The sequence below is a fragment of the Pteropus medius genome, unplaced genomic scaffold, assembly GCF_902729225.1.
Source record: "Pteropus medius unplaced genomic scaffold, Ma_sr-lr_union100, whole genome shotgun sequence".
In the NCBI taxonomy this organism is placed as follows: Eukaryota; Metazoa; Chordata; class Mammalia; order Chiroptera; family Pteropodidae; genus Pteropus; species Pteropus medius.
In genome coordinates this window covers 17,533,164-17,546,960 of record NW_024355205.1, presented here as the reverse complement: position 1 = coordinate 17,546,960, position 13,797 = coordinate 17,533,164, and the positions used below count along the sequence as shown (strand labels likewise).

Below are 13,797 nucleotides of genomic sequence, written 5' to 3'. Positions count from 1 at the left end.
TCTGGCTGTTTGAGAATGGAAAAGGGGAGAAAATGGAAAAAATGTTTCTTTCAAGTATCAAGAAGATAGAAGAACTTATTAAATAACTCAGTAAAATACCTTCTATAAAATTCTTGAACTCAAATTGGGAAATTTTAGTTACACCGAAAATGTACTTGTAGGGAAAGACTCTTCTGAACTATAACTTACAGTAAAATCACAAATTTGCTTAAAATACAACTCAGATGGGCAAAGAAAATCTAGAGTTGGGTTTTTTTGTTTTTTGTTTTTTGTTTTGGTTTGTTTGTTTAACTACTGATCTAATCTCTAAATTCCCTCCTTGCTAGGCAACAAGGGAATAGTAAGAACATCTTAAATTTGCCAGCTCATTTTTTATTTATTTGTAATTATGAAGTTCTACTCTCTTTTAGGTCTTTTTCACTTTTCCCTCTCTCTAATGGGAAGATTTGATAGCTGGAGGCAGGAATCATTTGGAGACATCTGCACTCAAATATCTGGTAGTTGATACTGGTTTGGGGCTGGAACCTTGCCTGGCTATGGGCTGGAACATCTACACCTAGCCTCTCCAGTTGTTTTCTATGTGTGGCCTAGTTTCAGCCTCCTTACAGAATAGCAGCTAGATTCTAAGAACAAGTGTCACAGAGCAAGGTGGAAGTACATGACATTTTTATTAACTAGCCTCAGAAGTCACATAGCATCATGTCCACTATACTTTATTAGTCGAGTCAGTTACAGATGTCCACCAAGGCTTAAGGGCAGTTAGGCCTCACCACACTATGGGAGGCGAGCCAAGATCACATTATAAGAACAGCATATAGAATGGGAGACACTGCGCCTATCTTTGGAAGATAGAATCTGCTATAAGTGTCATATATATATATGTAATATCTAATGTATATAGTATATCTAATGTTTGTGCTAAAGAGAAAAATTATTCATTTAAGCCTTGTATTCCTCTGGAATTCTGGAAGGTTTTACTTTGTTATTATCTCAAATTGATCTGTCTTCCAAATGCCAATTTTATCAGTTCCTACTACCGGCTTTCCTTTATTTCTATTAAAATTTTAATTTATTATTAGTTTCAATTACATAGTACATTGGTTAGCCATTTATATAGTTTATGAAATGATCCCCCTGATTACTCTTTCTCTCCTCTAGCTCTGCACCTAGCCATTACATTACTGCTGACTGTATTCCCTATGCCGTGCTACCCATCCCCAACCATCTATTAACTATTAATTTGTATTTCTTTAACAGTTCACCCATTTCTTCCAGTCCCCCAACCCTCTCCCCTCTAGCTGTCACCAGATTGTATATTTGTGAGTCCCACCAGCTTTTCTTACCTCACTTGCTTTTCTGGTATCTTTTAAATGAATCAGGGTTTTTCCTGATCTTTATCATAAAATCGATAAGCACTGAGGTCTCTTGGTCCAAGAATACCAAACCTTTCCTCTTACCCAAATTTACCAAGGGTATTCTTCTTGAATGAAGAGAATTATGTAACCAATGTAGGTTTTCATATAACATAGGAGGAGTTGAAGATTTATAGCCTTCATTTAGTATATTAGAATGTAAAAGGTTTTAGAGATAATCTGCCTGGGCTCACCTCATCCCTAATCTTTGTAAAATCTACTCTAGAATAAACTGAGTCCTGAAGAGTTTAAGTGTGGTTCAAAGTGGTAGAGTCAGAATTAGAATCAGAGATTAAAATTAAGCCTTATGATACCTAGCCCACTGTTCTTTCTACTGTATAACTAAAATAGTTACACACTAGGAAAAGGTTATAGATTGTGGATATATCAGTTAAAGTCCTTATAGAACATAGATGGCAAACTTAAAATAATTCAGGAGCATTTATATAGCTATATGCTTATTAAAACTATGCACACAGGTACAAATGCAAAGAGACTATAAAAGTTTTCAGTAAACTGGATTTAGAAGCAGCAGAGATGTTATCGTCTCTAGGCCCAAATGGATGAAGGGAGCATGTACTGGCATCCTGAAAGAAAGCTGCATAGAATTAGCTGCCTACAGGAAGCAGCAACCATTGGTAAAGGGGTAAATCCAGTTTAAGGTGATTTTTCTAGGAAAGAGAGTAATAAATACCCTGAACTCACTCTCCTCGTTCTCTCTGATCTCTTCCAGGAAGCTCATATTGGTTAAAACCAATGGGAACTAGGGGGCATTTGCTTCTGTTGATGTCGTTGGTGTAGGTCAGTCTCTTGGTGCAGAGTAGGGTGGAAAAGAGTTGAAAGATCTGCAGGAGAAAAGATAACCAACTCTCTGATCCAGATACTTTTAGTTGCAATGAATTGTAAATATCCCACTAAGAGGCAGAGATCAATCAGAGAATTTCTTGTTCCTTATTCTCTATCGAATGCAAATATCGAATGCTTCCAGCCTCTTGTTTGAATTTAATTGACCAAACATTCAATGGCTCTGGATGGCATTGCTTTCTTTGTGATTTGGGGCATTGTACAGTTAGGAATGGAAGTGGAGGTGTCCTCACCTTTCAGCTAAGTTCTGAAAGTGTGACAGACTTGTCTTCCTTTCATTATCTCCTCTCAGGGTAGGTTGTTGATGATGTCTTATTGTAATTTTCTCATTTTACTCAAAATACTGAAAGGGAAATTTCTTTTTACTCTCTAATAGAAGCATAAAAAGCAAACAAGAGATACCATTAACAGGAAATTTGCAGATATTACACAGCCTCCTTTTTAGTTACAGTAGATATCCTATATTTTGGGGAAAAGAGCATATAGATTAGGTATAACAGAGAGTAAACATATAACTTACTATTCAAACTGCGATACTTTTAATAATGTAACGGGATACAATTATTATGCCAGGAAGACAATTGTAAACTGAGACTATCCCAGACAAGCCAGACATTTTGTCATTCTGTTGTGCCACTCTGTAAACTCTGTTTCTAAGGAAAAGGAAAAAAAAAAAATGTTACCTGAGGTCAGAAGATTCAAGAATCCATGTTAAAGAACTTCTTGAGTGTTTTCCATACATGCTTTCCCTTGAAAACTACACAATCTCATTAAATTAGTGGATTTTTATCTGCCAAATTTAAGTACACAATCTTGGAATTTAGGAAAAAATATTACGGATGAGTGCTAAGAAAAAAAATTTTAATCAAAATAATTTTTAATATAAATTTTTAAAAAGATAATGAAAATACAAGATTTTAAGGTTTCTGTTAGCATGGTAATATGTATCTTTACTATTGCAACCAGGTGACCATGGATTTGTCTAAACCCTATGACCCTGACATTTTAAAGTTTCTGGGAGTTGTATTTCTGCAAAGCAGTGGAGACTAAAATATACTTCTGAAGCATTTTTTCCCCTTTTTCCTGGAAAAATTCCTCAGTAGGACTATGCTTATGTAAAAGTACAGTGAAGATTATCTTCTGTAGTAAAGTATTTTAAGACAATGTGGCTCTAGGAGTCTAAATTCTTCTATATAATATTGCAAAAGGTTATCATTATGGTCACTTTATATTTGAATTTTGACTGTCCAATGCCAGCAAATTACTGCTTAATCTTGAGAATAATACGTGTTTTTGTATGTGTGAATGAGTATGTATTCCTTATGCATTTGAAGTTGAGATCTCAAGACTGTAGGAAAGATATACAAATATGATTTTCTTTGTGTCTTAAGCTGGAGAAGAAATGGTGTAAACAAATCAACCTAGGTTTAGAGCAGTATACATTAAGTACACACTTAACATCATGGATAGGTCCTTGGAACTGCAGCGACTGTAACCAAACAGGTGACCAGCTTCTTGTCAACATCTTGAGAAAGAATTCATGGATAAACAACGAAGGAAACAAAGCAACAGCTCAAGTTTATTGAAAGCAAAAGTACACTCTTAAAAGTGAAAGTACACTCTCAGGAAAAGGGGCAAGCTCAGAGGGAGCTCCCCGCCTTTTAACGGGTTAGGGTGAGTATATCTGTTGATCTAATGAAAGAGTAGAATATTCATGATCTTGGGTTTTCTCTTCATAGAAAGAAGGTGGTTTCTTTTGGAATCAGGGAGATACTGCTTTTCTTGCCATGTTTGGTGTTTACGGAACTGTCATGGCATCAGATGCATAATGGGTACAGTACTAACCACAATGTTAATTTATTATAATAGCTGTATAATGAGGGAGGAACTAGGCCAGAAATGAATGGGCCTGATCTGTGCATGTACCTTAGTGGCAAAGACCACCTGTGTCTCTGGGTCAGGATGTTGTGGGCTTTGAGCTTCTTCTAATTGTTCTTTCTGTGATAATATCTGTACTTGTCCAGTCTTTACTCCCTGACAACAGATAGTGATTTTGAAATCAGATATATCACTCCTTTGCTCATTTAGAATAAGATTTTTGCATACCTGATGCAAGACACTAATGATCTGTCTCTCGCTGCCCTTATCTATTTGTCTTTTATCTCCCACCACTTTTTTTCCTCTCAGTTATCGCAGTCACATTGACCTCCCTGATGGTTTCACAGAATACAAAAGGCACACTCTCACTTCTGGAACCTTGCTGTTCCCTTTTCTGGGACTGTGATTTCCCACAGCATGTTCCTCTCTTTAGTCGAATCTCCGATAAAATGTTACCTTATCAGTGAAGCCTTTCCTGACTCAAGTATTTGAAAAAGCACTCTTTCCATCATTGTTGCTTGATTATAAATTTTCTTCTTAACATTTTTATTACCTCTGGTACCTATTTCCTGTCAATACACTTAGCATTAGCTGATGTATACATTATACATTTATATACACACATGTGTGTATATGTATGTATAAATGTGTAGTAAAGGTCTGGCCGTTGCCTTTCTGAAGAAGTAATCTCTAAGCCCTTAGAACGTCATGCCTGATAGGAGTGACTTTGACTGTCTGGGGACCTCAGACTAGCCAGACTGATTTAGAGTAGAGGCTTTGAGTCTTCTTATATTAGTTAGACTTCCCGATGAGCAGGAAACTGAGATCAGTCATGTGAGTGGACAACCAGGCATGCCCCCTACTCCTACTATGATGGAGCCCCAATTAAGATTCTGGACACTGAGATTCAGATGAGCTTTTTTTGTCTGCAATACTCTCTATGTAGTAGGCATTCACTAAATATTATAATATATAAATTACTGAAAGGAGCTAAATAATATAAAAAATTAAGAGACAATCTTTATGAAATTTAACACAACAGAACCATGGGGAGAAAAGCTTCCAAATAATACATAACTGGGTCTTTTTTTTTATTATATTCTGAGTAATACTGTAATGTCAGAATGGTTGCCTTTGTCAGTTACAACTCTCGGAAGTCTCTGGGATTACATATTATGTGTTTTTATTATTAGGGAGATTTAGGGGTTACGTCTTTTCAATTTATAAGAGTCACCACCAGATGGTGATATTTTTATTAGGTAACAAGTTTTTGTCTTAAATACATAATTTATAGAGAAAAGAGGTAAACTGTATGAAATAAAATATTTATTAATAATAAGAATAATGTAACAATGCAAGGGTAAAATATTTAAATATAGCACAAGATATCCATAAGTATATTATACTGGAAACACATTTTTACAATCACAGTCACATTAAAAAGTAAGGAAACTTCATACTGGTATAGCCTAAACTTCTTTTCTCTTACAAGGCTTAGAAGGAGGAACCATTCATGTTTGGGCACAGCTTCTGTGAAGGTTTCTTGTAGATTCATCTACTGTTGGTTTGGAATTTGAAGAGTTACAGGTTAGCAGTATGATTCTGATTGGCCTTTTAAACTGTGGCTTTGGGCTAAATTATCCTGGTATTGTGTCAATACGAACTGATATTGTGTCAATACGGCAGACCTTTTAAGTGTATCCATTGTATAGTTAATTCAACAACCAGAGGCGATGAAATGAGAACATCTTATTTTTTTTCAGTTGCCCCAGCATTACCCCAAAATGGGGGCGGGGGTGGGGACTGGAACACAGGAGGGAAAGGAGTGTTACTGTCTTCCAATCTGATTCTTGTGTAATATAAATCTTGATTTTCATTAATCTTGAAATATATACCTTACAATCATTTAATAAAATATATCGAATTGTTTCTTTGCTTAAGATACACATATCTTTGGAAAAGAAACTAAAAAGCACCTAAACTTGGAATAATATTTGAAATAAAATTTTCTATGCTTCAAGAATGGCTAAGAAAGTTTGCCAGACCTGCAGCTTTAGAAACTGACACTCTCATTTTGAACTTACAGGCTTTTCTTCTGCTTTTCTCAGAAGTTTGTTACTCCAGTGGGCGCACCTCATAAACTTAGATTGGAAATATTTTCCCCAATTTCCATTTAAATAAACAAAACAATTTTTAAAATGATGATGTGTACATTTTCAACCTTTTCCAATAGTGTTTCAGTTAAGGACTACTTCTAATTCCGCTTATAACACACGACATATTTGTTTAAAGAGCAATCTTGATATTCCGAAAAGATGAAAGGAAAACACTGTTATATTTAAGAAATAAAGAAAAGAAAACATTCAATAAACAATTTGTATTTTATAGAAATGAAGGCAACAGCTATTTACAGACTAGGAACATGCGTGGTTTGAAGTTGGAAGCTAATTTGCTGTTTTACACAAGAATATATTTCCTAGACATCAGTGTAAAGCTAAAGCTGTAGCTGTAATGAGCTTGCTTTGCCAGCTACATTTTGGCAAGCCTGTTCAAATACAACTCAGAGTTTTGCTACATTTCTTCCATTTCCCAAATGTCTTTTTCCCCCATCAGTTTAAAGGCCAACATATGTGTAGAAACATGTGCATGGAAACATTATACTTATTTTATACAATTTGTTGTTTACTCTGAGGTTGACAAACATAGGCAAAAAACATTAGTAAACTAGACTAAGATTTGATTTAGAAAATATTTTTAGAAATTGGATAAGAAACAAATCTTTTAATTACCACAGTGTGTGATCTATAGCACTAGTTCCAGCTGTTTGCACTAGAAATAATTAACTAGTAAATCTGTAAAGCTTATGTAAATCAACAAATAAAGGAAATCAAATAGCCTCAGAACAGAGGTGTTAGTGTAGCAGTTTAAAGTTACAGATCCATTTTTGCCTTTATTAGACCAAATGATCACTAGGTACCCTTGCCTTCTTCCTCTCTTTTCCTGTAAGCTTTATTTAACAACTGAATTTCCTCCTGGTAGCCATCCCTCTCTTGATGCTGCCTTTTACTGTTCTGCCTGTGTGCTTCAACAGTGTCTGGAATTGAGATGTTAATATCACCATCAGGATTACTTGTAGGTAAAAAGAGAGAGTATGAGGCTGTTTCCCCTAAATCACATGAAACGAATCTGTTTTCTTTCCGTGAGTAGCGTAGGGATGGAGATCTGACCTGTGTGGAGGACTGGCTGATGTTGCTAATGATTGACACAGTGTCCAAGGCCTCTTCGTTATCACAAATTTCAAGAACTTCCAAGTGTATTTTCACACTGGTGTCTGCAAATGTGGAGGGAGAATCTTCTGAGTTTGGTTCATGGCCAACACTTTTGGATCGGTAGACTTCTATTTTCTTAGAGGCTGGGGTTATTTTTTGTCCTTCTGTGCTTACCTCATAGGTAGAAAGAGATAGGGTTTTCCCTGTAGGGGCTTGAAGAGACACAGTCCCCTGAAATGCACACAAGGGAATCTCAAGGGCACCACCGGAACGCTGGGGACAAAAACAAAATGGTTATTATTGAAAACTAGTTTTTGAGATTAGGCCATTTAGAAAGTCATTTTAATCATCAAAATGATAACGTTTTTCTACTCCAGAGCTATTTCCCTGGAAACCTTTTACAATAAGGGATTTAAATTCTGCCATCAAAGTGCCGTTGTAGTTTAATTTCTTCTAGGTCAAATATATCATCTAAATGAAGGCAGTCAGGAACATTTTCTTGAATATATGAGACATATTTCCACCATTGAAGGCAAAATTTGGGAATTGATGAGCAGCAGTAGATGTGTCCAAGAGTAGAATATAAGGATAAAATTGTATGCATATTTCTAGTACAGAATTGCTTTTCTATTTTTGTTACGTATTCAGTTACATTAAGAAGTTTGCATAGGTTGAAAGAAATGCAGACTTTGTTATCAAAATGCACTTTTTATTTCCTGCTTAGTATGCCAGAGAGAATGATAATTGTGAAACTATGATTCAGGTTAAGTTCAAAAAAATACTTCAACTGTGAGTTTCGAGCATATACAAGAGGAACTAAATGTCACTAAACTGTGCTACAGTGTGCTTTCCATGGAGAAACCACAGTCATCAAAGTAAACCTAGTAAGAGAAGTCCCCCATATCTCTGCAAAGACCTGCCTCAAAATTTAAACCTTTTTTATTATATTTAAAACTTTGTGTATTACAGTTTTTTAATTGTTCTCATCACTGAGAACTACTTAAGAAATGAAGAAAATAAGACCACTTTTTATAATAGTCTGTACTTTATATTGTTGATTCATGCCTTCTTACTTTCAGTTGACTCCTTTTTTAATTACATGTTTGTCTCAGAATAAGATAGTAATATGCCAGTCTTCTAGAGCAGTGGTTCTCAAACGCAGGCCCCTCGACCAGCATCATTAGTGTCACCTTGTAACTTACAAGAAATGGGATTTTTGAGCTCTACCCAAGCCTACTGAATTAGAAACTCTGGGAGTGGGGTCCAGCATTCTGTATTTCAAACAAGACTTCCAGGTGATTCTGTTGCACAGTAAGGTTTGAGTTCCATTGCTGTAACTAAAGAAGTGGTTATTTTTAAAAGAAGAGGAGACTGATTAACAGACTCTTTTTATGCATATGCCTACCACCTGTAAAGCCTAGAGTTACTAACTGAATTGGCTTAAGAGTGTTTTTCTACCAGGGGAATCAGCATGAGGGCTCATGGTATTTTCCAACTTAGGATGATTAACCTTCCCAGTTTGCCTGTGACTGCTCCAGTTTTAGCATCAGAATTCCTGCATCCCAGGAAACCTCTCAGGCCCAGGGAAACCAGAATAGTTAGTCACCCTATTAGCCATAGGCATTTTGGATATTGACCTAGGTAGGAGTGTCTAGAGGAAACCCAAGACCAGAGTCCCACTATTGGGGAATGTTTGAATTCTCATCAACTTGGAGAAATTTTTAAGAAAGGATGCATCATAAACTTCATTTGGGGTACTGTCATGCCTAACTCCTTGAATTTAGGGACAACAAAAAATACAGTCTAGGATGCATGAAACATGTCACCAGGCTTTCCCAGTTATTCCCTATGGAGAAGTCTTGAACTCTGTTTATCCGTTAGGGGACGTGGGAACCTAACTTTAAGGCCTTATACCCTAAAATACCATAAACTTTGAAAACTTACACTTTAAAGTTCAGATTACTCTTCTGCTGAGGCAAAGAACTTCACACGTGTGATGTTGACTTAAGCAAGAGAGACAGAGGGACAACACAGGTTCATTACTGTACCAGAGCATTGTTTGAGTGATGGCAATTTTTGGCAAAGGAGAAGTGACTTTTATTTATTTTTTATTCATTCATTCATTAGAAATTTGCTGAGTACCTATTGCATGCAAGAGCCTGAGCTTACATTGGATATACAGATTACTATATACTGTATATAAAATATATAAAAAATATAATATATATAAGAAATACTATACTTGGTTCAAAGCTTCACAGATATTTGGGTGAGAAAAACGTGAAGAAACAAAATTAAAATTTCATCTCTCACTGTTATATAGAGATAGGAACCGAGTTCCGTGGGGTTCAGAGAATGACCACCTCTGATAGAAAAGTTTCATATAGGAGTGGTATTTGAAATTGATCTTAAGGATCAAGGTGTTAAGAACCAAGAATCAAGAAACCATTTACAGTTTTAAATTTACAATTTTAAAAGCCTTGCTTTCTGAGTAATAAGTCGTGAGTTAAAAGGCAAACCTAAAAACATTACATCTGAGAAAATATTTCTTGTTATCAAAGTCAGAAACTTCTGTTTCTTTTTTAAATCAAATGGACTGAGACATTATGTAATCAAGTTTGGCTGTCACTTAATAATGTGATTTATAAGTACAGCCTTTATTCTGAAATATAGTTAATCTGAATGCTGAACTTCCTTATATTACACTTTATTACAAGAAAAACAAATATACATCGGTACTTAAAAAACTGGTTTTGTTTTCTCTTTAATATGGTACACTGTATAAGCAAAGTCCTGTGGAATAGACTAGTTTAAAAAAGAAAAATGCAATGAGAAAAATGAATTATCAATGTCCATCACTATTGACATGTCAACTTTCGAGGAACCTTCACTAGAGCATCAACAGTGTAACATGAGTTTATGAACACCAACTAGCATCACCGATGAGCAGTTAATATAAAAGCAAATGTGTTAAAGAATATTTTTCATCTGGTTTTATACATCCACATAGTGCAGATTTCAATAACTCCCCCTTGCTAACCTTATCTTTAAATGAACAAACAAGCTTTACTTAGTTATCAAATGACAGCTCCTTAAAATTGGCATTTGAGAGTTGTATAGTGTGAGAGTTTAGCTAAGTATGAAGTTAGATTATTCTGAGATGACACACAACGTCTTGAGTTATCAAAATTATTTTGTCAAACATTCTTTTTATTTCATGCATATTTGTGGTAGCTGCATATATGTGCTAAAATGTTTTATGTATACATACACATATATAATACATACATAAATATATATTAATTTCTCTGAAAGTGTTGAAACATTCTTATTCAAAAGGATGGTCTCCATTTGAGAATCGTAGAAGTAAAAACACAAAGACAGATTCTATAGAAAAAATCTGAGCATACATCTCTATACTAGTAATGGAAAATTAGCAAGTTAGTTTCAGCAAAACAGTACTTTCACTTTAGGCTAATTCAGTAGTTTTAATTTTACTGGTTACGAAACTATTTAATGTATATGTCGTTTGGTTTTAGATTTGTGTAAGTACTATAAGTGTATGGAGTTTATATGAAATTTTGCTTGTATGTCTTTAAGCAAAATCATAACAATTTGATTTGACAATAAAGCTCATAGAATTTTTTTCCTTTAGAGGGGCTTGTCTATTATTTAAGTTAGAGAAACATTGCTCTAGGTGGAAGAAAATAGGAGCTTGAACTAAGAGAGCAGCGATAGGGATAGAGACTCAAGGAGGGAGCTGACAGAATGAGTAAAATCAACAGACTTTTCCACCTCTTTTAGGATATGGAAGGTGGACTAAAATGGAGAGAGATTAGAAGCTATGAGAACAGATGGATTGAACCACTATTATGTACTAGGACTAGGTTAGCTGGTAGGTCTATAACACGAATGAAGAGTCTCTCATATTGTAAGAGATCATAGACTGTAGAAATACCAAAGCTCATAAACAATTGCATTTGCATGTGATTCATGTGTGCTACAGTAGGCCCGGGCTGGAGAACTGTGAGAATCTGGAATAAGAGCCCCTAATCTAGGTGGAGTGAGACATAAGAGGATCTTTCCTGGAGCAAAGCTCAGTTTTTACAGAGGAGTAGAAATACCTGATAGTAATGCTAGTATTTAACATTGTTCTAGAGGTCTTAGCTGGACAAATATAAAGAAAAAGGAAAAGAAATATAAATAGTAAGAAGGTTCAAAATCATCATAATTTACATATGAATTTGTCTACCTACAGATTATACAGAAGCAAATCTGAAATAGAAATAATTCAGGAGTTTAGTAAGGTAGCTGAATTCTAGGTAAATATTAAGGAATCAATAGCAGTTACCAATCAAAAAATATATTTTAAAAAGGTCTCATTCAAAATATCAACAAAACTAAAAATGTATGAGAGCTATATGAGAAAAACACTGTAATAAAAAAAGGAATCCTGAATAAATAAGAGACAAAAAAGAGACAAGAAACAATATATCCACATGGGAAAATTCTGTATTGTAAATATGGCAGTTTTCTTTTACTTTATTGATTTAATACAATTTTAATAAAAATTCCAATGGAATACCATAGAATTTTATTTTGTAATTCGTAAAGTTCCTTCTATGATATATATTGCAAGAGTAAATGCTTGTGGATAAAGGAGAAAATTTAGAAACAGACTAATGTGGATTTACAAAGATAACATGAAGTTACAGTAATATAGGGTGTTAATGGCAAGATTCAATAAACTAAGCAGTCAAGAAACCAGATATATCACATCACAAAGATGACATATCAAAATAAAGATTCAATTGAGCTTTTACATGTTATTGGCTATCCATCACAAAATTAAATTAGACCCCTTTCATGTTATATGCAAAAATAATTTCTTGAGTCTTAATTCCGGGGGAAAGAAGACCTTTCCAAATCTGGAATGAAAGTAAAAAAATCAGTAAAAAGAATAAAATCTGTAAAAAAGTAAAAGATAGACATTTGACTGCAGGAAAATTTAAAATGTCGGTGTAGGAACATGTGCTAAAGGTAAAGGTAAAAGACAAATGGCAGCCGAAGAGAAAATATTTGTAGCACACATGAGACAAAAGTTAATAGTTGTAATATAGAGAGAGTTACTCTAAATCAGTGAGATGAACATCTAAGCAGAAAAATTGAAACAGAAAGTAGGCAAAAGCAATTAAAGGAAGAAATACAAATGGAATATAAACACATGAAAATATATTCAGTTTCATCGATAATCCAAAAAGTAAGTACAAACAATGGACCATTTTTAGCATCTCAGGTTACTGTCCACACAGATGCTGTCTTTGGAGTGCCTCTTGATTGTATTTTATGATAAAATAAAATATGCATATATTGACCAGCAATCTTATTTCTGTGAGTCAATTCCAACAACAAATATCAACATGTAATAATGTTTATTACAGCACCATTGTAAGCCCCCACATTAGAGATAACCTAAATGTATATCATTCAGAAAATACTTGAATAAATTATGGTACAGTTATGTACTAGAAAACTTTCTTAAAAGAATGAGTTAAAGCTGTAAGTTCTGCCTGAGTAAAATTACTTCAGCGCATTTAAAGTTATAAATTGTAAAATAATATGTATAGTCTGATCCAGTTTTCATATAGAAAAACACCCACCAGAAATAAACCCAGCAAATTTTATGTTTATATGAATAAGAAATAGATACACAGACACAGCAACACACACATATATATTATAGATACAGAAAAAGGTTTAAAAGGCTATGTATCAAACAGTTTTCTCGGGAACTGGATGGGGGATGGATTTCAACCTTAACATTTTATATTTCTAAATTATTTTATGATGATGATGATGATTCTGCTCATGGAAGTTGGATTAGGAAATAGAGGCGGCAGAGAGGTAAAATATTAATAGAAAGGCATCAAAGGCATAGAGATGCCTGTGACAGTGTCATCCTTAGAGTTCGGTTTGGCAGTCAGTTTGGTACTTGTGCTGCTTTGGGGGTTTGTGCTGGATTTGGGGTTGGTTTGGCATTTGGGATTTGTGCTGTTTTTATGTTAGGAGATAGGAGACAAGCTGGGTACAAGGTGCTGTCTCAAAATTCTGCCCAAATGGTTTGGTTGATTAGAATGAGGGTTTCAACTAAGGCATAACTTAGGTTCGATTCACATTTTAAAAGCATAGAGAATGGCACTTATGACAAGAAAAATTTAAAAATTTAATTATCAGAAAGATAAAGGATCTTTTGGTCCTAGGCAGACAAAAGTTTATAGTGCTCTCAAAGTGGCCAAGGTGTGTAATGAGTCAGATTCTCCTCACTAATTTTATTGGAAAAAGTATTACAAACATATGAGTCCAACAAGCTGTCA

General features: G+C 34.6%; 1 protein-coding gene across 1 annotated transcript in view; it reads right to left on the bottom strand.

The window, feature by feature from the left end:
• Positions 1–5,522: 5,522 nt before the first annotated feature.
• Positions 5,523–13,797, bottom strand: part of GPR149 (G protein-coupled receptor 149) — a 48,069-nt gene continuing 39,794 nt past the window's right edge. The window contains exon 4 of the mRNA XM_039857771.1: positions 5,523–7,696. Coding sequence (XP_039713705.1) covers positions 7,124–7,696 — 573 coding nt within the window. The 3' untranslated portion in view covers positions 5,523–7,123. The remainder of the gene's footprint in view (positions 7,697–13,797) is intronic.